At 37.7% G+C, this 25,285-nt stretch overlaps 1 protein-coding gene across 14 annotated transcripts in view; it reads right to left on the bottom strand.

The window, feature by feature from the left end:
• Positions 1-25,285, bottom strand: part of elavl2 (ELAV like RNA binding protein 2) — a 212,990-nt gene that overhangs the window by 8,690 nt on the left and 179,015 nt on the right. For all 14 annotated transcript variants that reach the window (XM_008103466.3, XM_062971873.1, XM_008103471.3 and 11 more), the window contains 2 exons: positions 10,091-10,244; positions 6,423-6,648 (listed from right to left, as the gene is read on the bottom strand). In XM_008103466.3, the coding sequence (XP_008101673.1) occupies positions 6,423-6,648; positions 10,091-10,244 (380 nt within the window). The remainder of the gene's footprint in view (positions 1-6,422; positions 6,649-10,090; positions 10,245-25,285) is intronic.

Raw genomic sequence — 25,285 nt, 5'->3', positions numbered from 1 at the left:
AATATTGTGTATAAAATTACTTTCAGGCAACGTGTGTGTGTATGTGATTTCTGTGAAATTTTCCATTTAAGCAACATCTCATTATGTGTATGTAAAGATTCCAAAATCCCCCAAAAATGTAAACTATGGAACATTTCTGATTCCAAGCATTTTGGATACTCAACCCATATTTTTTTCTCATGGAAAGTAATAAAATGTGAACTGTTATCTGGTTACATCCCTTAGCCATTACCAATTCTTTTAGGGAGATCCAGCAAAGATAAGCAAAAAACACCCATCGTTTCAGAATAACAATTTGACCAAAAGCACCTGATAGGATATTGACAACATGAATTAAAATAATTTTGTGAACTGAAACCTTTTCTTCTTTTTGAGTTTTGATTCTTCTGAACAAGGTACTGTATCCATACTATGTAAGTCTAGAGATTTTAGTCCAAAAATCGACTCTTAAAAACCTGGGTCAACTTAACCACGGGTCAATGTTCTGTACATTAATTCTTATAATAAAAAGAACCATCGCCTTCTCAGAGTAGAGCAGTGAAGGGAAAGAGCTTAATTCATCCCAGGAGATTTTGAAAAAGCACAACTTTTGGCCTTTTTGAATGCCTTACTGGGAAAAAGGCAGTGGTAGTCAGGCACAGCTGGCCCCAAGGCAGCTCTGGTGCTTTTTCCTCTCCACAGAATAGCCCTCACTTGATCCATGGATCATATCAAAATCCATAATCTTGACAAGGAAATCTTCCCTCAACTTCTACCTGAGTATACATGGTACCTATGGTGGCTAAATGTACCATCCAGATCATGAAAATCAGAAATAGGAAACTTGCTTACTCTGCCCTGATGCACAAATGATCACAAAATGCTTTAATGTTGAAAGGGTTTTTAATTTGCCTTTGATTTTTGACTGAAATTTATCTGAAAGATAGAGGTTATAAAATTTTATAAAACTAACTGAAAGATGCATTTATGCTGTGGAAGCCCTTTAAACCAAAAAGGCAATAGAGATACATGCACACACTTATACAGAAATAGGATGTGCTATAACAAATGATAACAAAGTGCACCAAATACAATAGAACATGCAGGGCAACACAGATAGCAAGAATGCATTTGACTTCTTAAATCAAAAAGCCTCACTTTGAGTTTTTGTCTTTAATTGTCAAGACGAAAGACAGATTTTTCAACTCAATCATTCTGGAAAACCCGAGGGGAACCATTTCTGCTACATTACAAATCCTTGAAGAGGAAATAATTCATTCATAAATATTGCTTTGGTGGCATTATTAAAAGAGACGTGTTGGTTCCCAATATATGAAGTCATCTCTCCACATTCACTGGGTAGGGGCAGAAAATGCCAGTGAAAGTGAATAACGAATCTACGAATTTTTTAGGTTTTCCAGGATAATTGTATGATCAAATTCTTCTGGAAACTGAATGCAGAATTGTACTGGAGGACCTAGAGATTCCAAGAGAGCTTTCTCTCTAGAAATCTTTAGGTCCTCCAGCATGACTAGATAAAATTAACCATAGTCATAATAGGATCTAGAAATTCTTAGAGAATATTTGTAATCAAATCCGTGAATAATCAAAGTCACAAAAGTCAACGTGGGCCTCAAGATCTTCCGGGGAGGCCCTTCTCTCGCTCCCACCTCTATTCCAAGAGCAGTTGGTGGGGATGAGGGAGAGGGCCTTCTTGGTGGTGGCCCCTCGACTCTGGAACTCTCTCCCCAGAGAGATCAGACTGGCACCTTCATTATCCACCTTCTGGAAGGATTTAAAAACTTGGATGTTCTGATGCGCATTTGAGTGAACAGTCCCGCCAGTTAGGCAGTTTGTTTACAATTTTCAACACACTTTATCTCTGCTCCCATTCTTTTTAGGTTTCCAGTGTCTTGATGAGTTTACTGCTCTTGCCCCTATCCTTGAGTATCCCTGTACCTCCCACGAACACTACTTACAGTCCTGCACTAGTTGCCCTCCACATATGCTGTACTTGCAGCCAGGTTTTAAAGTAATTGCTGTTTTATGTGTTTTATGCTGTTGTATAATTATTGTTTATATTGGTTTAATTCATGTACTGTGTTTTTAACCTATGTTTTGTTGGGCTCGTCCCATGTGAGCCGCCCCGAGTCCCTTTGGGGAGATGGTGGCGGGATATAAGGTGGTGGTTGTTATTATTATCATTATTATTATACCAAAGCAGAGTTCTCTCCTATCTATCTATCTATCTATCTATCTATCTATCTATCTATCTATCTATTTTTCTCCATTATTTTCAATACAATTCTACTTTACAATGAATACAGAATAAAGCAGTCCTTTTTTTTTTTTTAACATTTCTTCACCCACAGTCTTTAATAAGAAATGCTCTATTTTAGGCACAGCTCCCACAATTTTCAAATATCTGCGAGTAATTATGTATGATCAAATTTGCACAATTATAGAAGCAATTTGAATACTATGTTAAACACTTGATGTTATCAGCCTTTGGAATAATTTATTTAATTACAAAAATTATTCCAATGAAAAGAAGCTGTCAATAGGAGGGAAAGAAACCCTTCTTAGCTCCTGAATTTCTGAACATTAGAGGTAGATCTAGTAGTATTACCTTCCATTTGCATACTATGGAAAAAAAGTCTCTGTGGAGGGATTGAGACCAAACATTTTCGAAGAGAACTGAAAATAGCGTAAGAAAATCCTTGATTCCCATGGCCTTACTGTTGCCTATGGTCAAATCAAGTTTTGCAAATCTCTGGACCACACTAAACAGTCTGAGCTTTTCTTATGTTGCCATTGCCACTGGTAAACAAGTTTTAATGTGTTTCCCCCCCAAAAGGAAACGAATAGCAAAACAGGTTTTACCAGAGGCAACCATGGCATAAATGATGTACATCAAGGGCAGCAATACATATTTCAAACAATCTCTTGCAACTCTCATAGATTATTCCCAACGTTTTTCTCTGTGAGGATGTATTTCAGCAAGTATATATGTTATCACTAATGTCCATATAAGGAAAAACTATCGCCAAAAGAATTGTTTGAATGGCCAAAATCATTTACGCATTGAAGTACATAAGATTTCATTATTTGTATAGGCTTCTGATACTGATATTGTAATCTTCAATATTTTTGGTTTGAATTTACATTCAGATATCCACAAAATTCACCTGGGTTTGTCGGTGTGTGAATGACAGCAAGCTCCAGTCTTGGGCATTCTTGGACAACCGAGCAAACGTTTACCAGGAGAATATATAAGGGGAAAATATGCACAAGACTAAGCATTGAATTTGAATTCTTATCCTCTCACAACCACTTTCGTGTCATTTATTTTAAGTCTTACCACCACCACTTTTCTAGAATTGACATAGATGTTTCTTAGCTACACCACATATGTACAGTGCTTGTTTCTTATGCTTTAATTCAAAGCAAGCAATTCATAACAAAAATACAGCTTCTTGCCAATGTCAAATAAAGGATATGGAGGATAAATTCATATATGGAGAACTACTCATCTCTTTTTTGAGTGAACAGCCAATATTCTGAACTCCAGGATTTAGATGAACATGATATCTCAGATTTGTCATGTGATATTTTTATAAACTAGCAAGTAATAATTGAACCCATCAGTGGTGGAAGATTGCCATCAATGTTTTTGATATATATACAGTGAAGTTCTACTAAAAAAACAGGTGACGGTTCCACTTTAATTTATCCTTTATATATTGGAACGACGTACAAGGCAGGGATTACTTGTACCCCATTTCAACCTTTAGCATGTGCCATTAGACCAAATGCCAGGCTCAATAGATTTGTGTATATTGATTTAGAATTTAAAAACATTCTTTTTACAGATGATCTTTTGTTATTCATTTCAAAAGCCCCACCAGTAAATCTCGGTTTTGATGCAGTTGGTTAAAAATTTTAGTAAAATATTTGAGTATTCAATTAACTGGTTAAAGTCAGATTGAATCCATGGACAGAGAACCTAAGGAGACAGAGGGTCAACTATAATTTTTTTACATAGTGGCCAATGGCCAGTTTGGGTCTCGAGATGAACAATTCCCATCACTTTTGATTATCCGCTATGCGGACTGGGGATAACGGGAATTGTAGCCTCATAGAAACTGCAGTTGCAGAAAGGTTAAAGGACATTTTAAATTTAGTCATCATACCCACATGCCTTTTATCTAAATTCAAAGCCCCCTTTGCTGAATAAACAGAACACACAGAAGCCTTCCAGCTGAAACTGTATCATAGCTCCCATCAGCCCTAGTCATGATGTCTAGTAATGAGGAATACAGAAGCTGTAGTCCAGCATCTGGAGGGCCACATGAAGTGACACGGTTGGCCAGATTTGGCCCGTGGGTCTAGAGATTGACACATGTGATCTAGGTTGATCCTGAACAAAAGTAAACAAGCTCAGTCACCTGTAGATGGAAATCTATGGACATATCTACATTGACCATTTAATGTGGTTTGAATAAGGCTTGTCAATGTGGTGGTTATATATGCGTATTCCAACAAAGGAGTTGAAACAAATCCATAGTCTCCATAGCTGTCAAGATGTGGATACTGAGATCCTGGATTCATCTCAAGGCCAGCCTCTGCAGTGGCATGTAAGCACCATCCAGCCCCTGAACTGGTTCCAGGGCTTTCAATGTAATTATCAGCATAAAAATCTTCCTTCTATGCTGGTTTCACCTGGGATTAAGTGGTCCTTTCATTTAACATGCGGCTACAGTGGATCACTTTTGGGCAAACAAATCAGTTGAGATTCATAAGGTTGGGGCTGAAAATATTATACATTAATAGGGGTCAGCATCTTAGTCAAGAAATGTTGTGGGAGTCAGGCAGGAGAAAGACAAAAAGAACACAGTAAAACAGTTAGTTTAGTAAAAGACAGGTCAAGAAAGGATGGGAGCTTTTTCTGTGCGAATTCCAGTATGTATACTGCATCTTCCTTCCCCGTCAAGATTAATCTACTGTCATCAAAACAGTGCATATCATGTAATTTATAAGCTTGTAGGTAATATAGGGGAGAGCTGAAGCACTGTACTTTGAATAAAGATTGCTCAGGGATTTCAAAAAGCCAACCCTGGCATTAGCCATTTCTACAGATGTTTATTTACCTCTTTTCATGCCAGTGCAGCAATTCCCCAATGACCTTACTTCAGGCACAGAATATTCTGGGATTCCTCTTCAGAGCAGTGCTACCTCTGCTCCGGCACTCAGTACTGGAGCAGGCAGTCTGCCTATGGAGAAAGGGCAAGTCTACTTTTATTCAATATTCAGCGGCTCAACAGTTACCTTTTGAAAATAAAACAAAACAACAAAAACCAAAAATTCTCTAAAAAGGTTAGAAAATCCACTGAATACTGAATAAAAACAGCTGCCTCTTCACGGTCTGGGAGAATGGCTTACAAGAGTAAAAATTTTGAGAGAGAATAAGTTACTTGCATAACGTTCAAACAACTTGTTTCAGTTCAATTGCTTAGTTATTCCTGCCACTGGTCACATACCTGAAATGAAAAAATTAACACCCCCCTCTAGTTTTGTTTTTTTTAAAAAAACAAAACTTCTACTTCAGCATTTTTTTGTTTTAAAAGTACCACCAGTCTTTTTGATTTGGCTATTATTCTGCTTTGTACAATTATACCTGTTACCTTCTGTCTTTAAAAAAAAGTAACTTCTTAAAATGGCCTAAACAACAACAGCATCACGTTTAGAGCAAATATACAAGCGCAAGCCTGCAAACACATGCACACACATACAAGCTTTCACAAAACAGCACAAAACTTATATAAAGCTCCAAGGAGTTAACAAATGCAGATCAACACAGTGTTTGTTTCAATTCACACCATCTGTCCTTTTCAGTACACTAAAATATCACAGAGGAAAGCATATGGCTGCAAGCTCTGTGTCACAGGAACAAAGACCCACTCAGAGAAACAGCAAATGTCTCCCCCTCTTTCTCTCTCTCTATGTGTGTATGTGTGTGTATACATACACACACAAGGTTTTTTCAATTGTAAAAAATTGCAGGGTGAACAGTATGATCCAGAACGGCTAACTACAAGGTAGAAGTGAATGTGCACTTCCATGCAGTTAAAAAATTGGTCTGATCTGAAACTACATATCCTACATAACAAAATTAATCCCAAAATCACGATGTAGATTGGAAAGTGTATTTCCTATTGTTCATGTGTTACTAATTAACTGCTTTAACTCCCTCAGTTTACAGCTGCCAACAGATGGCAGTGCCTTTAAAAAGTATTTACTGTTGTTCCTTACAGACACAAAACGTTTCAAAACCCAACAACATATGACAAAACCCAATCCTCCTACAAGGAAAGGATAACCTAGTTCAAAGAAGATTTCAGATTGAAGAGCTCCTTTTGAGACATTATACCATTCCCACTTACCTAAAACGTTGAGCCTGCTGAGCTAGAGGTCCTGGATACCTTCTGTTTGGAGACTGGTACAGTTGAGAAAGGATGGCCTGATTTGTTTTTTGGCTTGGATTGTTGGCAAACTTTACAGTGATTGGCTCCGTGGCACCTGGAGGTTTCTGCCCATTCAAGCCTTTGATCGCTTCTTCTGCCTCAATCCGCTTGTCAAATCGAATGAAGCCCACACCCCTTGATACTCCTGCACAAAAGTAGAAGGCACAGGGCTAATTCACTGTTCACTTCTAAGGCTTGCATGCCAATTTCATCACTCTTCATAAAAAGATTCAATTTTGACAGCGGTACACAAGCAAGTTCATAAGGAAGCAATGTTTCAGCAGTTAAGCTGTGTATATAAGTTGACTTCATGTATAAATCAAGGACAGGTTTGTGGGCCAAAATTACACATTTTGATATGACCTCTGGACATGTTGGAGTTCATTCCATAGAGGGGAAAGCACCAATATTTCAATTTCATTGCAGAATCATTTTAAAAAAGAAAGAAAACCCAGACGTAGTGTCAAGTGAAGATAGATGATCTACTCGTGTTTCTTTTAAGTTCTTCCGGGATATGCTCTTGCTTTTTGCCACTTTACTCAGAGAAGGGGATAGTTCCTTTGTTCTTAAGAGTTAAGAGCACTCACCAATAAGCCATGGCTTAGTCAACCTGGGTTGCTTTTTTTTTTTTTTTACTACAATTGTATGTAGGGTGAGAAATCCCCAAGTTACAAATAACTCATAGTTAGAATGGGGCTGAGACAACACTCGCTTGGAGCCATGTTTGTCTTGTCTTTGTTCTATGTTAAAAGGCATTGAATGTTTGCCTATATGCGTAATGTGATCCGCCCTGAGTCCCCTTCGGGGTGAGAAGGGCGGAATATATATGCTGTAAAAAAATAAAAAATAAAAAAAACAGGCAGTGAGAGAAATCTACCTCTCAGAAAGGAAATTCACACTTGAAAGATCGTGGGGGGAAAGGTGTTACCAATGAAGCTTTCTCACCAATCATTGTTTCCACAACAAACTAATTTTTCTCAAAATCCAATGATTACAGGGGACAGAAAGTGAGGTGAAATCTTCTGAACAGGAGCACAGACAGCAAATCCAACTCGACTGGAGTGTTAACCCTTCCCTATGCTATTCAAAGCTTTGAACAAACCTATAGGACCGATCTTGTTCATAACTTGGGGACTGCCTGTATATGGTTTTTATTTTTTAATAACTCAAATACTAGTTTATAGAAAATGTGTAACAAGGAAGGAATTCAGAGCCAGGTCCAACAAGTGAATGCCAAAATGCTTGTAGATCTAGTAACAAGTGAGTCAGTGTGTTGGTAGTCAGAATGAAGAGCAACACTATTAAACAACATAAGGTAGAAGTGATCAGATGACATTCAATGTATCACTAGTCTTTCTGATTAGGCTACTAGTGGGAAACACGTAACCTTCAGATTATTTTGGTAATTTATATTCCTTGGCCCCTGCAACAACAGCAAAAGGTTTCTGGGAAGAAAAGCAAAAATACTCAGGACCAAAAATTCCTAGATAAAAGACCAAGAAGTGGCATAGTTCACTATTCAAATATATACCTACTTTATATACAGAGGTTCTAAATTTAAGGCCTGGCCTTTGTTAAAGAAGGTAAAGGCTTTCCTCTGACATTAAGTCTAGTTGTGTCCGACTTTGAGGGTTGGTGCTCATCTCCATTTCTAAGATGAAGAGCCGGCGTTGTCGACAGACACCTCCAAGGTCATGTGGCCATGGTCATGATTGCATGGAGGCATTTGTTAGCAAAGCAAGAAAAACGTGTATTTAAAATTTTAATGTATTCCAACCTTACATCCTCTCAAAAAATAACAAGAAGCAGTCTTTAAAAATCATAAATCACACCCAGATATACAATTCCTGTTAAGTAGATCTACTTTTGGGAGTCAAATATTTCCCTTTTGAAACAGAAGGGGAAGATGGAGGAGATACAACCTAAAAAGTATGAGGAGAGGGTCCAGGTCCCTCAAAACTGACCATCTTAACTCTAGAATCAGGGTAGATGGTACTAAACTAGATGGGCTGATGACCTCACTCATTATTATACAAATGTTAGATTGCAGTATGCCACCCACCTACCCTGGCATTTCCAACTTTCTTATATGCATTCATCCTCTCATCATTTAACAGTGCATAGTTAGATCCATTAAAAAATAACCCAAACAGGAAAGGTGGTTTTCAGTATAGCATACTAATAACATGCCAAAGTCACAAGAGTATGGAATTTGAAAGTCTTCTTCAACCTGGTGCAGTCCATATGTTTCTGCTCATAATTCCCATCAACCCCGGTTTATATGGTTAACAGGAATTACTGCAGTTGTAATTACAAACATTAAAAGACACAGAAAAACACAACTGAATTCTTTTTTGGCTTTATCTACTGTGTTCAATATACAATGGAAGAGTACAGTATATCTTTGGAAATTAAGGTTGGGAAATCAGTGGCAGCAATTGCTAACATCTGGTGCAGTGTGTCATATATGTCCCTGCAATGCCACAGAAAATTTCTTCCTTTTGTGTCTACTCCTGGAACCAGTTAGCATTTATAAATGGTTCGAGGCTATTCATCAACTGGATGCGTATCTGCAAAGTATGCTGGAGCTGCTGCTTGAACTACAAAGAAAGAAGCAAGATTGTCACTGTTGACCCCCTTTTGCTGCACCACATATAAGGTGCAAACAGGATACTTCGTGAAAAAGAGGTGTGAGAGAAAGGCTTTTTTTTAAAAACAAAAAGAAGATGCCCATAAGTCCACAACGTTATTTTTGAAGTTTTGTCCAACTCATGAAAGACAAAGTGATCAGGTCTGTGAAGTCCAAAAATTAAACGAGATTCAAATCAGAAACATAAGCTGGGAATACACTTCAGATTTTAAATATGTAAACTCCTGTTTCAAAAGGATGGTCCACACTCCATCCCTTTTAACAGATCTCATTCATACTGATTTTTTACACTGTAGAAAAAAAGTAGAGATGTGTTTGCTAAGTTGGCAGGGCTTGGAAAGCTAAGAATGAGTTTAATAAAAAAGAAACTGTTCAATATTTATGTCTCAAATCAATATGTCTTTCACACCTTCTTTTATTTTTTTAAAACCCTGGAGATTTGTTTCCCTTTGAATCTCACAGTTCATAATTCTTCAGTAGTAGGATAATGCAACTTGTCAAAGTCCTAGTAACAATTTCCAATTTGAGCTTCATCCAGTCTTAGCCTAAGAGAACAGCTGAGCATTTCTGTGTTATATTTTTCTTTTCTTTTTTACCCCTCCCCTTTTTATTAACATTTTTTAAGGAACACGGGGACTATTTTCACTCAGTAGCTTGGAAATGAAGATTATAGTAGCTGTAAATTTATTACAAGGCATGAAACAGGCTTCAAACCTGCACCTTCAAGGTGGAAATGACTCAGGCTGGCTGACTACATTCCACAATCTATTTTTGTCCATGCATATTTATGAACAATTCCAGCAGAAAATTGTATTTTCTGGCCCACATATACCTTTGATATGTTCTGGAAGCAAAACTGCTGTATTGGAAGGTAGAGTATTTCACAATCTGGTGGGTTGAAAAAGTGAAAAACTATGCAGAGCAGCTTTTTACTTACCAGTGACTTGGTCAACTAGAATACGAGAAGTTATAATTCGTCCATACTGGGAGAATAGTTGTTCCAGTTCTTTCTGTGTCATAGTTTTTGGGAGACCGCTGACATATAGATTTGCATCTCTAATGGAAGCTGAGCTTGGTCGAGCATAGGAAACCTGTAGAGTAAGAAAATAAAACATTTTCAGTTCTTCACGCAGATAGCCTTATGAACAAACAGGCTGCTTCAAGCACAGATGGTTGCCTTTGTTTCAAAAATCATGAAGATGTGCAACCAGAATTAAAGATTTTCTCTTAGCAGAACGCTTTGTTTGCACCACAGAAAGGTCCAATCTGCTTAATTTCATTACTATTGCTACATATAAAACTCAAAATATCCTGGTTGTGTTTTCAGCTGAAAGCCACTAATACATTTCTCTTATACTTTTAAGGTCTCCAAACACAATTGTCCATATGGCAGTCATAGGGAAATCTCACAAGCAGCTTCATGAAAACCTTACAAACCATTTCCCAGCTCATGGATGCCCAGGAAATCATGCAAAGCCACTACAAACTATGTGCAACCAGCTGGTCACTGTGTGAGAGAAGGATTTTTATTGTCGTTTTCTAATTACTACTCTATATATGAACAGCTGTGTGAAACCACTTTCCAACTTGGTTGTTTTTCCACAGTAACATCCCTTTGATATATGAAAGATGTCATCAAAACATAACCAGCTAACCAGAAAGCAATGTTACAGCAAGAGAACTGCATATTTCTATGTATAAATTAATAGAAAAATGCTACTTCATCAATAAATAGTTGCCTCTAACTCCTCATTTTAAATCCTTCCGGGTTTTATTATTAACAAACATCACATCAAGCTCTTCTTCAACTATTTTAACAATTGCCTGGCAAGTTCTATCTTGTAGTATTTTATTTATCTTCACTGAAAAGTGTAAGATTAATATAGGAACAGGGCTTGGCATTGCTTGGGTCTCTCTGAAAAGAGTTCTTACCTCATCAAAATTTTATTTACACAGTTACACAACACACTTATACAATACACCAAGGACATGCCATCTTTAGAACACAACTTTGCTTCCACAGCCAAGAGTTTCTTTTTTAAATTGTCCAACATTTCAATCAATATCAAGCCTCAGATTTAAAATTTTGAGCTGTGCAATATACATTGCTATTTCCCCCCTGGCAAACCACAGCCCCTTAAAAACGAGCTCCAAGGAGCTAAAAACCATGCTACTCATTCCGATGGATTGTTGGATATAAAAAGGATCTCCCAAACCAGGACCCACAGCTAGAAAATAATTGGGGAGTAGTCAAGTCAAGTCAACTTGATTTGTATTCCATCCCATCTCCCCTTGGGGACTCTGGGTGGCTAACAACATGTATGGTAGCCCTTCAATGCCACACAAATACACAAAAATACAAATACATAATAAATTAAAAGTAAACAATTAATACAACAATGTATCATAACTAAGACATAATAGCAATCAACGAAACACAGCAGATGTGTAAAAGATAGAGATGATAAAGAAAAAACACAATTTAGTGTGTGACTAGTCTAATAACTAATGGTTAGTTGATCCTCTGTAAGAACATGCTCTCCTATAACCTTTTTATACCTTTACTAAAATTTGAAAATAGGGTACTGTTCTATTATCCGGGTAGACTCCAAAAGAGGATCTAGACCGAGAAGGATAGTACGTTTTAACAGGGGAGGAGTTGTTGAAGGAGGAAAATCACTTCCTCCATTTTGGCTGGTTATTCCCCCTCCCCTCCCCCAATATCACAAATGACAGTTGTTGCGACAACGGTGACATGGGTGGGGGGAATAACAGGAAGATAGGGGAAAATAGTTTTACTCCTTCAACCACCTCCCCCCGAAAGAAAAAGAAAAAAAAACCTGGGGAAAAATGCTCATCCTGGTTTGTGGTTTTGTTTTGGCATTATTGGACTTTTTCTTGGCTTTTGTATCACTAGAAGAGTTACAATCTCTAATCTAGAAAACAGGAGTGTTGTGAAAATGAAGTAAACCATGAACATTTTACTAAACTCTTTTAGGGAAGTAGTTAATAGAAACACAGCCTATCTTTATAACTGTCAGCCTGTGACAAACTATTGATGTGATTGTTCTGCGTGTGCAGAGGAGAAATCTTCAAAGTTCTCCCTTCTCAAGCGGAAGGTTGCATAGAATAACTGAAAAGGTCGGTGCTGGAAGATAAACAGGCATGCTTATAATCACGGCCTCTTCTGTCCTCTTTCTTAACAAACTATTCCAGTTTCAATCCTTTCAGGTTTCTTCTATCTCCATTACTCCACCTTCCATGGCTCAGAGGCAGTCAATCTTCACGGAATGTTTGGGGAAGTCTTTCCATCTCTATCAAAACTCTCCATAGCACTAGAAATACTGAAAAGCTGAAGTTTTGCAATGTAGCAGTACATTCTAAATTGGTTGCTTTCCTTCCTATCAGCATTTTTCACTGTCTTCTATAATCATACATCAAAATTGGAAATACCATGGTCCTCCATTTTGTATTCAGGTATATACCAGGATGTTGTCTAGTTCCTTCATACCTGCCCTTCCAAGTCCTAAGGTGCATCTACACTGCAGTTTGGCACTACCTTAACTGTCTCAGTTCAACTGTATGGAATCATGGGAGTGGTCATTTCGTAAGATGTTTGACCTTCTTTGCCAAAGAGTGCTGGTGCCTCACCAAACTACAACTCCCATGATTCCATGGCATTGGGCCATGGCAATTAAAGTGGTGTCAAACATTATTAATTCTACAGTGTAGATGAATCCCTAGTCTTCTTCTAATTTCCTGATTAATAGCTGAGCCAAAGTATGAAATGTCTTGTTTTAAAGTTCTATAAATAATCTGTCATAATTATATTTGTTTTCTTTGTGTTTAACAGTAATTCCTTGACTTTTCTCAATATTTGTTTCAAGTCCTCGCTGTTTTCTTATAGTAGTATGGTGTCCCATGTACATCTTAAATTGATGGTGTTTATTTTTCACATTTTCATAGCTTCATCCTCCAAGTTTAATCCTGCTTTACATATTATTACATTCCATGAATAAATTAGATAGGATGATAAAATGTTGCCTTGTTTGGCCTCCTTACCAACTGGAAACCATTACATTTAAAATTATTCTGTCCTGGCAATAGCTTCTTGTTCTGGGTACAGATTATGGATCAGAATAATCAAATGTTATGGCATACACATTTCATTAAGAGCACAATAAGTGTACTGCAAAGCATGAATTTTAAATACGCGTCTTGTGTTTAAACTCTGTTCTGTGTGTGTGTGTGTGTGTGTGTGTATATATATTAGAAATATGTTTTTATATGTATTTTTATAGAAATACATTTTAATATGCGTATTTATAGAATTTGTACAATGTTTATGTGTTTTAATTATACTGTAACCTGCCTCGAGCCACGAGAAGAGGAGGGTAAGAAATAAAGTTGTTGTTGTTGTTGTTGTTATTACTACAACCCCATACCCACAAAAGATTTTCTGGATTTACCACAGAAAAAATGAGATCTCTGAAAACAGTGACCCACGGAAATGAACAATTTCCCATAGATGCATACCACAAAATCATGTTGGAGGACCTAGAAAATGCCAAGAGAGAACACTACTTTAGCATTTCTAGGTCCTCCAGAACAACTCTATGGTTAACTTCCAGTTGAGGCATGCTATAAGAGCATCCTAAAAATTGCCTAGGTAGAACATTTTTATCCAGATATGGTTAAGTGAAACCATGGTAATGGTCTGGCAGATTGGGGGGGGGGGGGGGCTATACTGTGATATATTTGGTCCACATGAAAATGCAAAGAAAAAAATATCTAAAATGGTAGTGAGGGTGGGGTATTTTATTTATTTATATTTAAAAAGGACCAAATGAGAAAGAATTATGTTTTTTTCTGATAGCAAGGTGGCTTGGATGCTAAGCTGAAACATTACACAACCAAAGGTGTTATTGCAAATGATGCTGATTGGTGATGTAGAATAGATGAGCATAATATAGTATCACATATAGGAAAAATTAGAAAGAAATACATTAATTTAATTGATTTTATTGCATGCTATGAAATCTTTTGATATTGGGCAAGGTATAAAAATATTTTATTTAAATAATAAATAAATAAATATTAAAATAATGATTTGGCAAATGCACATTATGGTTTAGAATCCAAGGAACACAATTTATTCATGCTGAATGAAAAACAAACCAAGTTTTATGTCCATATGAAATTACATAAACAGAACAGTATTTTTGTGGTTATGTTCACTGACTTAAAACAGTATGTGCCCTGTTGCATATAGATTGAGTGTAGCATCGGATTTTGAGCATCAGTTGAACATTTGCACCAATTACCAGCTACTCTCAGCCTGAACAGAAGTGGAGCATTTTTCTTGCAATGAAAGAACAGCATTATATGCTTGTCTTAATAAATAAATGTATGAGAATGCCATGAGATGGTATAGCAAATATGCCCCCACATTTGTTTTAGCCAGTGCAGCATAACATTTGCCATTCAACAAGAAAGAGTTCTTCTGATAAACAAATCAACTCTGGAAAAGGGAAAGAAAGCTATATTCTTCAATACATGTTATTTTTAAATTAACGAGACTTGTAAAACTTCTTTTGAATCAGGGCCTTTAAGTTATCTAAACAGTGGACAGTTTTCACTATATTTATTAGAATCAGAAATACAATTAACATTATATCCCCCTCGATGGATTGTCACCTTGATGTGGTGAGGGGGCTTGCGTGTTCCAATGTACCTGCGGGCACAACCACAGGAGTCACACACTCCCAGGAGTGGCCACAGGGGAGGTTCCAGACCAAGCACAATCCAAAGACCCAAAGACCTCAACGGCGGAGCAGGCGGAGGATAACATGATACATGTTACAACGGCTGTGAAGGCGGAAGAAGGCTGCAACAGATTGAGAAGCCACTCTCGTTGTGTTAATCACACCATTGCTGGGACCTCAATCTGTGAAGACTGTGTGTTGACCGGCCATGCACCGACCTCCACACATTAAAATAAATCATACACAGGCGTGTTCCGAAGTGGAAGACCATCGTCCTCGAACTACGAGGGATCGCATAAGAGAGAGTAACATTATATATTGCTTTACATGTCAATACATTTTAGGATACCTTATTAAGTATTAAAACAGGGGATTACATTAATTACTTACACAAGACCTAAAACCTATGGTCCTTGAGGTGTTTTTTTCTTCAGCTCCCAGAATTCCTGGCTATTCGAAGAGCTGGCTAGAACTTATGGAAGTTGTAGGCACTGGAGGGCAGCAGCTTGTACAGGCCTGACCTACACTTTCAATTTATGCCACTTGCATGGTATATGTTGTGTTGAGTCCCTGTTTTGCAAGCCCTCACAGCTATGAAAGTAAGCCAAACAAAGAAAATCAATTATTACTGAATAGATCTAAGTACTCCATGACATTCTAGGTTTATTTTTAGAATTTATAAATGAAATGAAAACTAAATGTTTAATTTTTTTAACAACACCACCACCACTGAGAAAGACCTTTTCTTATTCATGGCTAATCAGAAAGATTTTACTGACTTCTCATGTACACAAATCTCCTTCAAAGCTAGAAAGTTGAGATTGCCATTTTGCAGTTCCAGCCACTAAGACTGGATGAGGAAAAACTAATTGAGACTAAATCCAGACAAAGCAGAGGTGCTTGCCATCAAGGGTCCTAATCAGGTGATGGAGGTGTGTCAACCAGTTCTGGATGGGGTTACACTCTCCCGAAAGACTGTGTTCGCAGCTTGGGAGTGCTCCTGGATCCGTCCCTCCAATGTCAGCCCAGGTAGATGCAATGGTTAAGAGTGCTTAAGTCACTATCAACTTCGGCTGATCCGCCAGCTGCACCCCTTTCTAGATTTGGAGGACCTAAATATGGTAGTGCACGCACTGGTAATCTCAAAGTTGGATTTCTGCAATGCGCTTTACATTGGGCTACCGTTGTACCAAGTTCAGAAACTACATTTGGTTCAAAATACGGCAGCCATGATGAAGAAAAAAAGAATTACAGTTCACAATTGCTGGTGGCTTGTGAACAGATTGTGAAACAGTGAAAATAAGCAGATAATTCAGGTGTATTTCAAGGGATTCTGGACCTTGTGCATAATAGAAAACTAACTGAGCATATTTATGGAGAAATTGTTATATTCCTGGCAATATCTGAATAAGCATGGAGATCTCTGGGATATCTTACTGGAGTGCTTTACTGGAAAAATAGGGAGCTAGACTGTTTAATTGATGACCTCTAGAACAATAGTATAATTAGAACAGGATGGACTCAACACTGGTATTTTCATTAAGACATCCTAGTCTATTTATTTGTAGAAATGCTCTGACTCACTGCCTGCATATTATAATTTATTATGCTTTATTTTATTTAATAAAAGAACATTCCTAAAATAAAAAAGCGATACAACAGACCATAGGATAATTCTGCCTGAAATGCAGGCATTTATATTCTACCATCTAAGGAAATACATGAAAAATATTCTTAATGTACTAAAAAGCAAAAATATACTATTCTAGGAGTAAGAACATGATTTATTACTAGCCTTTAATGAAATATAGACTTATCATAAATGCACGTTATATTATTCTTCTATATCTCTCTGTTAACCAAATGATGACATACTGCTTGGAAATCCTGACTATTAGTATTACTACTACTACTATTATTATTATTATTTTATTTTCCAGTTGTCGTACTGGAACAACAATGATTGTTTAGTTTAACTATAATAGTTTTTGGCAGTTCTCTGTTAGAACATTACCAATGTCAGCGGCCTCTAACCTAGTGATTTTATTTGAAGTGTTTAATGCCAGTGTTAATGCTTTTTGCTTTTTGGTGTATTTCTTTGCCAAGTACTTTTGCATTTTTATATCGCAATTTGTTCAGATTTTTTTCTTTTTTATATAAATATGGACATTTTAGCTTTGTTTTTGGTTTTTTTTTCTCTCTCTCCCTCTCAGTTTTCCTACTTTCTATACAATCAAATGTTCTCACTCTTTCGATGTTAATTTACTCTATCTTATGAGGTAAAACTTCAATAAAAATATATTTTAAAAAAAGAAAAAAAAGAAAAAAAAGAATAGTAAAAAACATCATAAACATCCTTGCCCATGGCCAATGTTCTCACACCAAAAGCAACTTGCAGTTTCTAAAGTCACTCCTGACATGAAAAAATGGCATTCATGATATTCAAGGATATGTTTTTGACCTTGAATACACACAGATTTAAGTTACTGCAATAGAAAAAAAAATACGGCAGCCTACAGCAGTGGTTCTCAACCTGTGGGTCCCCAGATGTTTTGGCCTAGAACTCCCAGAAATCCCAGCCAGTTTACCAGCTGTTAGGATTTCTAGGAGTTGGAGGCCAAAGCATCTGGAGATCCACAGGTTGTGAACCACTAGGTTACAGGAACATCCAGGAGTGAGCATATTACAGTATAGCTATCCTAAAGTCACTCCACTAGCTGCCAATTAGTTTCTGGGCAAAGTATAAGGTGTTGGTTTTGACCTTTAAAGACCTACATGGATTGTGTCCAGGTTACCTACAGGATTGGGTGACTGAGATAGTGACACCTTTATGTTCTAAAATTCTGTTTATTAAAATATTGTTTATAAAATTATCTTCACATTACGTACGTAAGATATATATTAAACATAAATAACCTGTGTTTAGACTTGAATTCTATCTACAAGCTATTATACATATATTACATACACCTTAACTTAAGTGTTTAATTTATTCTGTGACTTGAGCTCTTAACTCAAAACACACTTTATCTCAAAGCAAATTTTCCCACTGAAATGCTATTACTCCATTCTGGGCTGCCAACTCGCATCCCCCCCCCCGCCCGCCAATTTCTTTGTTGTGTGTTTTTAAATAAGAAAATGTACTTTATAAATAACAAATAATGTACAAAAGCACATTCAAATGGAACAATAAAAATGAAAGATCAACTTGAAAATGGTAGAAGCACAGTTATAGCAAGGCAAAGTGAATAGCTAAAGACATCTTTTTTTATATACTAGGCTCATTTCAGCCTCCCTCCTTCTCTTGTTATCTTCTCTCTCTCTCTCTCTCTCTCTCTCTCTCTCTCTCTCTCTCTCTCTCTCTCTCTCTCTCTCTCATCATTAAGCCAAACATACAAGGAACAAAAACCACATAAAAGCAACTAACCCAAAGTTCCTCAAAGTGGACATGAGCAAAGCAGACAGTAATCTCCCAATGTGGACAAGGGCATGAGACACGGAGGCTGCTCCCTTGAAGCCTTAAATCCCTGCTCTTAAGCAGAGGTTTCCACTGTATATATGTATACACGCACATGCATACACACACACACACACACAAATGTAGGTATTCCAAAAAAAAAATAATTAAAAATCTGAAATCCAAAACATTTTGGATAGTAATACGCAATCTGTATCTTGAACTCTAATAGAAATGTCTATTACGGAAGTGTACAAATTTGAGCTCTGTAGCTTTCTTAGATAATAACACTACTCACTGAAAAGTTATAGGCGCCCCCGATGGCACAGTGGGTTAAACCTTTGTGCTGGTAGGACTGAAAGGTTGGTGGGGTGAGCTCCTGTCTGTCTGCTCCAGCATCCCATGTGGGGACATGAGATAAGCCTCCCACAGAAACATCTGGGTGTCCCCTGGACAACGTCTTTGCAGACAGCCAATTCTCTCACACCAGAAGCAACTTGCAGTTTCTCAAGTCGCTCCTGACATGGAAAAAAAACTGAAAAGTTGGACACATTTTTTAATTTAAAGATATGGTAAGACAACCTATTCTGTTTGCCTTTTTTTTTAAAAAAAAGAAGACTATGGAAGAATTTAACATGAACGATAAAACATGGAAAAGACATGAATACACAACCTTAAATATTTTTGTACAATTAGAAAGTCTGACCAAAAGATTTATTCTAAATCTTTTCTATTCTGTTGTTCAAATAAGACTTCACAGCGATTTAATAAAGTTAACACAATATCCACAAAGTCAACCAATAAAACAACAAATAACATGTTCCTTTTTCCCTTTAAAAATAATCCTCTGTAGACATTTTTAAAAGGGAAAGCACCTTTCTTTTGTCCCAACACAAATTGTTATTCTACCTCACATCTGCAGAAGCACTTCACTTTATCTTGAGAGTACAGTCCTGTGGTATTTAATTACCCTGTCAAGAGCACTAAATGGTTTGGCACCAAGCCCTTTCCTTCAATCTCTGCTGATTGATAGCATCAATAAAATCCACTCACTTTAATTAAACCTCCAAATAGGATCTCCTTTTGCCACTCACTAGGATCAATGTTCTTTAATATGGAAAGAACAGAACACAGAGGTTGTGAGGGTACTTCTTCCTCACCTTCACAGTTCATTTCCTTCAGATGTTCTAAAGGGATTTTACACAATGCATACATATTTTGCAGTTCTCTTGACATGTTAGCTAATGGGAAAGATCACTATTAAAAACTGTCGTTTGGAAAATATTGCTTCCTACAGATATGGAGACTTTTTTGCAAATATATATGCTAAAACAGAAAGTATCCTTTCTTTCATTTTTGCAAAACCATTTGTAGAGATTTTACCCCACTTATCCCATTCTATAAAAATGTTCATATACAGGTAGATTGAAAATTTCAATAAATATGATTGCTTTTTTAAAAAGTTATATGATCATATTCATTTTGAACTAACTGCTGCTCTACACCTAGTGATGCTAAAGAATTGACTGATATGGTGTATTTTAAGACAGAATGTCTAAGCGATTCCCAAACTTTTTAAACCATGGAACCTTCAGAAGACTCCCACCACCACCCCTGGAACCTTAACTCTGTCCTTTATTTTCTTGCAGAACCATAACTCTGTCCCAAAGCATTGTGAATCCACAAAGTTCTTCTTTTTTTTCTTCTACTCCTTGTTGCCTTCTGTTTTGAATAATGTAGGTTTTGAAATTTTGTTTTTAAAACAGAGGTACATTGAATTTCAAAAAGGTCTTCATATTGTGTTTCACTTTGGCTCCATTTCTTCCTAGAGGAGTATCCCAGAAGGTGGTGCTAGAGGACTCCTATTTGAACTCTTGGCCATTGTCCTGTGGGGTTCCTCAGGGTTCCGTTTTTTCCCCTATGCTGTTTAACATATACATAAAACCGCTGGGAGAGGTCATTCTGAGTTTTGGAGTTTGGTGCCACCTATATGCAGATGACCCCCAACTCTACTACTCTTTCCCACCTAAAGCCAAGGAAGCTGTCCTAAACCAGTGTCTGTCATCAGTAATAGACTGAATGAGGGTAAATTAATTTAAACTTAACCCAGACAAGAGAGAGGTACTCCTGGACAGTCAGAAAGCAGATCAGGGAATAGGGTACCAGCCCCACTGAAGACACAGGGCTGCAGTTTGGGGATACTCTAGAAGTCAGAGTTGAATCTAGAGGGCCAGGTATCTGCAGAGGTCAGGAGGACCTTTGCACAACTAAAACTTGTGTCCCAGCCGTGCCCATTCCTTGAGAAGCTGGATCTGGCCATGATGGTACATACCTTAGTTACATTCCCTCTGCAGTACTGTATCATGCTCTGCATGGGGCTGCCTTTAAAGAGTATTTAGAAACTTCAGCTGGTACAAAGAGTTGCGGTCAGGTTGCTCACTGGGGCTGGCTACAGGGAGCAGACAATCCCCTTGTTGCAACCCTGTTGCAGCGGCTCTACTGGCTGCCAGTTTCGTTCTGGGCACAATTCAAAGTGCTGTTTTTGACATTTAAAGTCCTATGACTGAGGTGCAGGCTATTTGGCTGACCACATCTCATATAAGCCTGCCTTGGCCCTGAGATCTTCAGGAGAGAACTTTATCTCAGTTCCACTTCCATCACAAGCTTACAGTAGTTGGTGGAATGAGAGAGTGGGTCTCCTCTTTCAGCGGCTGCCCCTTGAATCTGGAACTCTCTTCGTCACAGGGAAGCCAGAATGACCTTTTCCCTGTTGTCCGTCCATCCATTGGAAAACTAAAATGTTTTTATTCAAGGCAGGCTTTTGAATAAGGTTTTAAAGACCAAGTCAGGGGGTGGGTGCTGTGGTTTTCAGCTTTGATTATGTTTTTATGGATTTTAATACCATTTATGTTTAACTCTATTTTAATGTTTGTGAATTTGTAGATTTTAAATTGTATTTAAATGCTTTTAATGTAAGCCTCTTTGAGTCTCCTTGTGGAGAAAAAAACGGGGTATAAACAAACATAATAATAATACTCTGCCACAGGCTTTTAAAATAAGTTTTAGGGGTTTTTTTTGTTTTGTTTTTTTGCAGAACCCATACTATGCTTTTGTGGAACTCTAGGGTTTTGCAGAACACCGTTTAGGAACCAGTGGTCCAAGTATCATGCAATCATGTATAAGTGACCCCATGTATAAGGTGAGGGTAGGTTTAGGGAAAAACATTTTCGATTTTGAAATGACACTGGATAAGTCAAGGGTCATTCTGTAGAGTGGGGCAAACATCAATGCCATCTCAGAGCACCAGCTGTCTCTGACCACTGGTCCCATTTCTCCACATTCAATAAGGTCAGAAGTAGTGTCACAGAAAAGAGGAGACAGGGCAGGTGCTTCTTTTAGGTTCTTTCAAGATGGACTTGCCACTCAGAGCGTTACTTTTTTAAGAGCTGAGGTATAGTACTCACACTGACTTGTAGATAAGTCAACACAGCTTATTTGGGCTGAATGTTGGGCTACAATTTCTAGACTTACACATAAATATATAGGGTATGTGTGTTCTTTTATGTTCCTTATTTTTTTAACTTCACTTCAAAATAAGGTTGCATGTTGAGTAAAATAGGTCATATTTATTTATTTAGGTGATTTCTATGCTGCCTTTCTACACTTAAGGACCCAAGGCAGCTAACAGCATTAATAAAATAAAATACAAACATTAAAAACAATAAATAACAAAACCAAATATTTTACATTGCTGAAGAACGTTAAAACTTGTATAATAAAATAAACTATAAAATCCTAAAATCAAGGGTTCCTAGAAGCCATCCAGGTGTCAACATCTAATTTCAATAGATCCAATCAGCTTTCTTGGAAAAGAATGTTTTAAGACGTTTTCTGAAGCCCAGCAATGTATGGGCAGATCTGATCTCCCCTGGGAGGGTATTCCACTTTAGGGGTGCAGCCCCAGCAAAGGAACCTTCCCTCGAAAGCCTGATGTGAACATTGGAAGAGGCTATTGTCAACACCAGAATCTCCTTGCTGGACCTAAGAGATCTCCTAGGGATGTAACGGGGAACATGCTGTCTCAGGTAGCCTGGACCGAGGCCGTGTAGGGCTTTAAAGATTAAAACCAGAACTCTGAATTGGGCCCAGAAACTGATGGGCAGCCAGTAGAAATGTTTTAGCAGCCGAATAGTGAGATCTCTTACATCTGCTCTGTTAACTGCTTGTCTGCTGTTTTCTGAATGAATTGTAGTTTCCAAACTGCCTTGAAGGGCAGCCCCATGTACAGTGTGTTACAGTCGTCCAATCAGGATGTCACCAAAGCATGTATCACAGTGGCCAGGCCTGATTTCTCCAGGAATGGGTACAGTTGGCGATCATGTTTTAATTGGACAAAGGCGGTCCTAATCACCTCTGCCACCTGAGCTTCCAGATTTAAGGAGGAGTCCAGGATCACCCCCAAACTGCGGACCTGGACTTTCAGGAGGAGTGTAAAACCGTCTAGCTCAAGTTGTGACCCTATTCCCGGATTCATTCTACGCGAGACCTGTAGTACTTCCGTTTTATCTGGATTAAGTTTCAATTTGTTCACCGTCATCTAGCCCATTACTGCCTCCATGCAATGGTTCAGACGTGAAGCAGCTTCCTTGGAGTCTGGTGCAAAGGAGTAGTAGAGTTGGACATCACCTGCATACAGGCAATATCAAACCCCAAAACTCTGGATGATTTCTCCCAGCGGTTTCATGTAGATGTCAAATAACATCAGGGACAGTGATGAGCCCTGCAGGACTCCACACTCTAGTGGCCATAGGGTAGAGCAGGACTCCCCCAACACCTTCTGACTATGACTAGAGAGAAAGGACCAGAACTACAGCAAAATCATGCCTGTCAACCCCATACCTTTGAGATACTCCAGGAGGATACCATGATCGACGGTATCAAAAGCTGAGAGATTCAAGAGAACCTAGAGGTAACACTTCCTCTATCTACTTCTCGGCGTAGATCATCCACCAAGGTGACCAAAGCTGTTTCTGTTCCATGACCCGGCCTGAAGTCAGATTGAAATGGATCTAGAAAATCAGCTTCATCCAGAAACATTTCATCCACAGAAACTTTTTAAATGTAAAAGTGACTTGCCTCAACTGCTGCATTTTTTAAAAAGTCTATAAATTTCTAATCTGAATTTAATTCTTTACATTAGGGTGCTAAATTAAGAAAACCTGGATTGTTTTCTAAGAAGGTATAGGAATTATAACTTTTTATAATTAGACAATCCTAATAAATAGAACTTATTAACTCTTTGAAGTGGAAGGAGACGATGCAAAAAATTTTGAACTCCTGCTGCTAATTCCTTCACAATGACAAATCATCTATAACTTTTCAATATTACAGAGTACAAAGAAAATCTAAAAGCTTAATTTGAATATTTTTTTAGAAAAAAATCTATACTCCCCTGACAGGTAATAATTATACATAAACACATTAACAGTCAACTTAAAAGTGACAGGTTAAGGAATTATCTATACAAAAAAGAAGGCATACTTAGCCACTGTTTGCTCTGGGAAAAAGAAAGGAGCATGCAATATGAATTGAAAAACATGGTGTGGTATTTGTATTGGCTCACATACACATGTACGTACAGGAAGATCTATACGAAAGATATGGGGAACTTCAAGTCTATACCTTCCACTAAATAAGGTTTCCACAAGTTTATGCTATGGGCATTACATCAATTTATGGAAATTTCCAACCTGATTTTCATATTTATTGCATGTTGTTTGTTTTATTTAAAACTGATTACTAGGGGTGTACAATTTGGTTAAATCTTGTTCTGTTTTCGTTATACGGATTTCAGCAGACCCCCAGATTAGTTTTTCGGGAGCCTCCCAAGTTTGGTTGGGAAAAGAAAATCTGTTTTTCGATCCGGTGAGTGAAAGATCCGGGAATATCCGGCCAATTGGTGGCAATTGAGAACTTACGAGGCTCCCTTTTCTTGATTTGAGAGATGATTGGCAAGGTTACATGTAGTATGACAAAGGGAAAGTGAATGTGGATTTTAAAAATCATTAAGTTAGACACACTCTATTATGAATATGGGAGAGAAATAAATTATTCCTATGTCCAAAGATGCCAATGTGGTTATCTGCGCAAGAAGAATTTTGTAGAAAAAAAGACACAAGGCAAGAAGAAATGGATATCAAGATCTCCTAGAAAATGTACAAGGAGAACATAGAATTAAAACAGGAGAACAATTTATTGCAGAGGGTTTTGGTTTTCAGTGATTTTCTTATTTATAGTTACTGGAGAGATTTAGGCAAGCAATTAGTTGGTTTTGAACTGAATAAATCAGAATTTGAGTTACAATTATGTGTTAATGATGAACATTTAATTATTAAAATGTATAATACATTGCCCTCTTGGTGCAGCGGGTTGAACTGCTGAGCTTGCTAACCGAAAGGTTGGTGGTTCAAATCTGAGGAGCGGGGTGAGCTCCTGTTGTTAGACCCAGCTTCTGCCAACCTAGCAGTTCAAAAACATGCAAATGTAAGTAATCAATAAGTACCGCTTCTGTGGGAAGGTAAAGGCACTCCATGCAGTCATTCTGGCCACATGACCTTGGAGTTGTCTACAGACAACGCTGGCTCTTTGGCTTAGAAATGGAGATGAGCACCAACCCCGAGTCGGACACGACTAGACTTAATAACTAAGGAAACCTTCACCTTTTTTATAATACATAATTGAAATTGAAATGGTAAATGGCAGACAAACATGTTAAAGATTGCTCTGCATGCAAAAATGAAAGAATTCAGCAGCACCAACAACAGAGGATTGGATGGTAAAAATGAAGGGCTTAAATGGACAAATTAACCTGTTTACTAAAAGAAGAGACTATGGGGTTGTTGGGTTTTTT

This window comes from Anolis carolinensis, chromosome 2 (assembly GCF_035594765.1).
Source record: "Anolis carolinensis isolate JA03-04 chromosome 2, rAnoCar3.1.pri, whole genome shotgun sequence".
Classification (NCBI taxonomy): domain Eukaryota; kingdom Metazoa; phylum Chordata; class Lepidosauria; order Squamata; family Dactyloidae; genus Anolis; species Anolis carolinensis.
The sequence above is the reverse complement of the archived record's forward strand: the minus strand, read 5'-3'. Positions and strand labels throughout refer to the sequence as shown.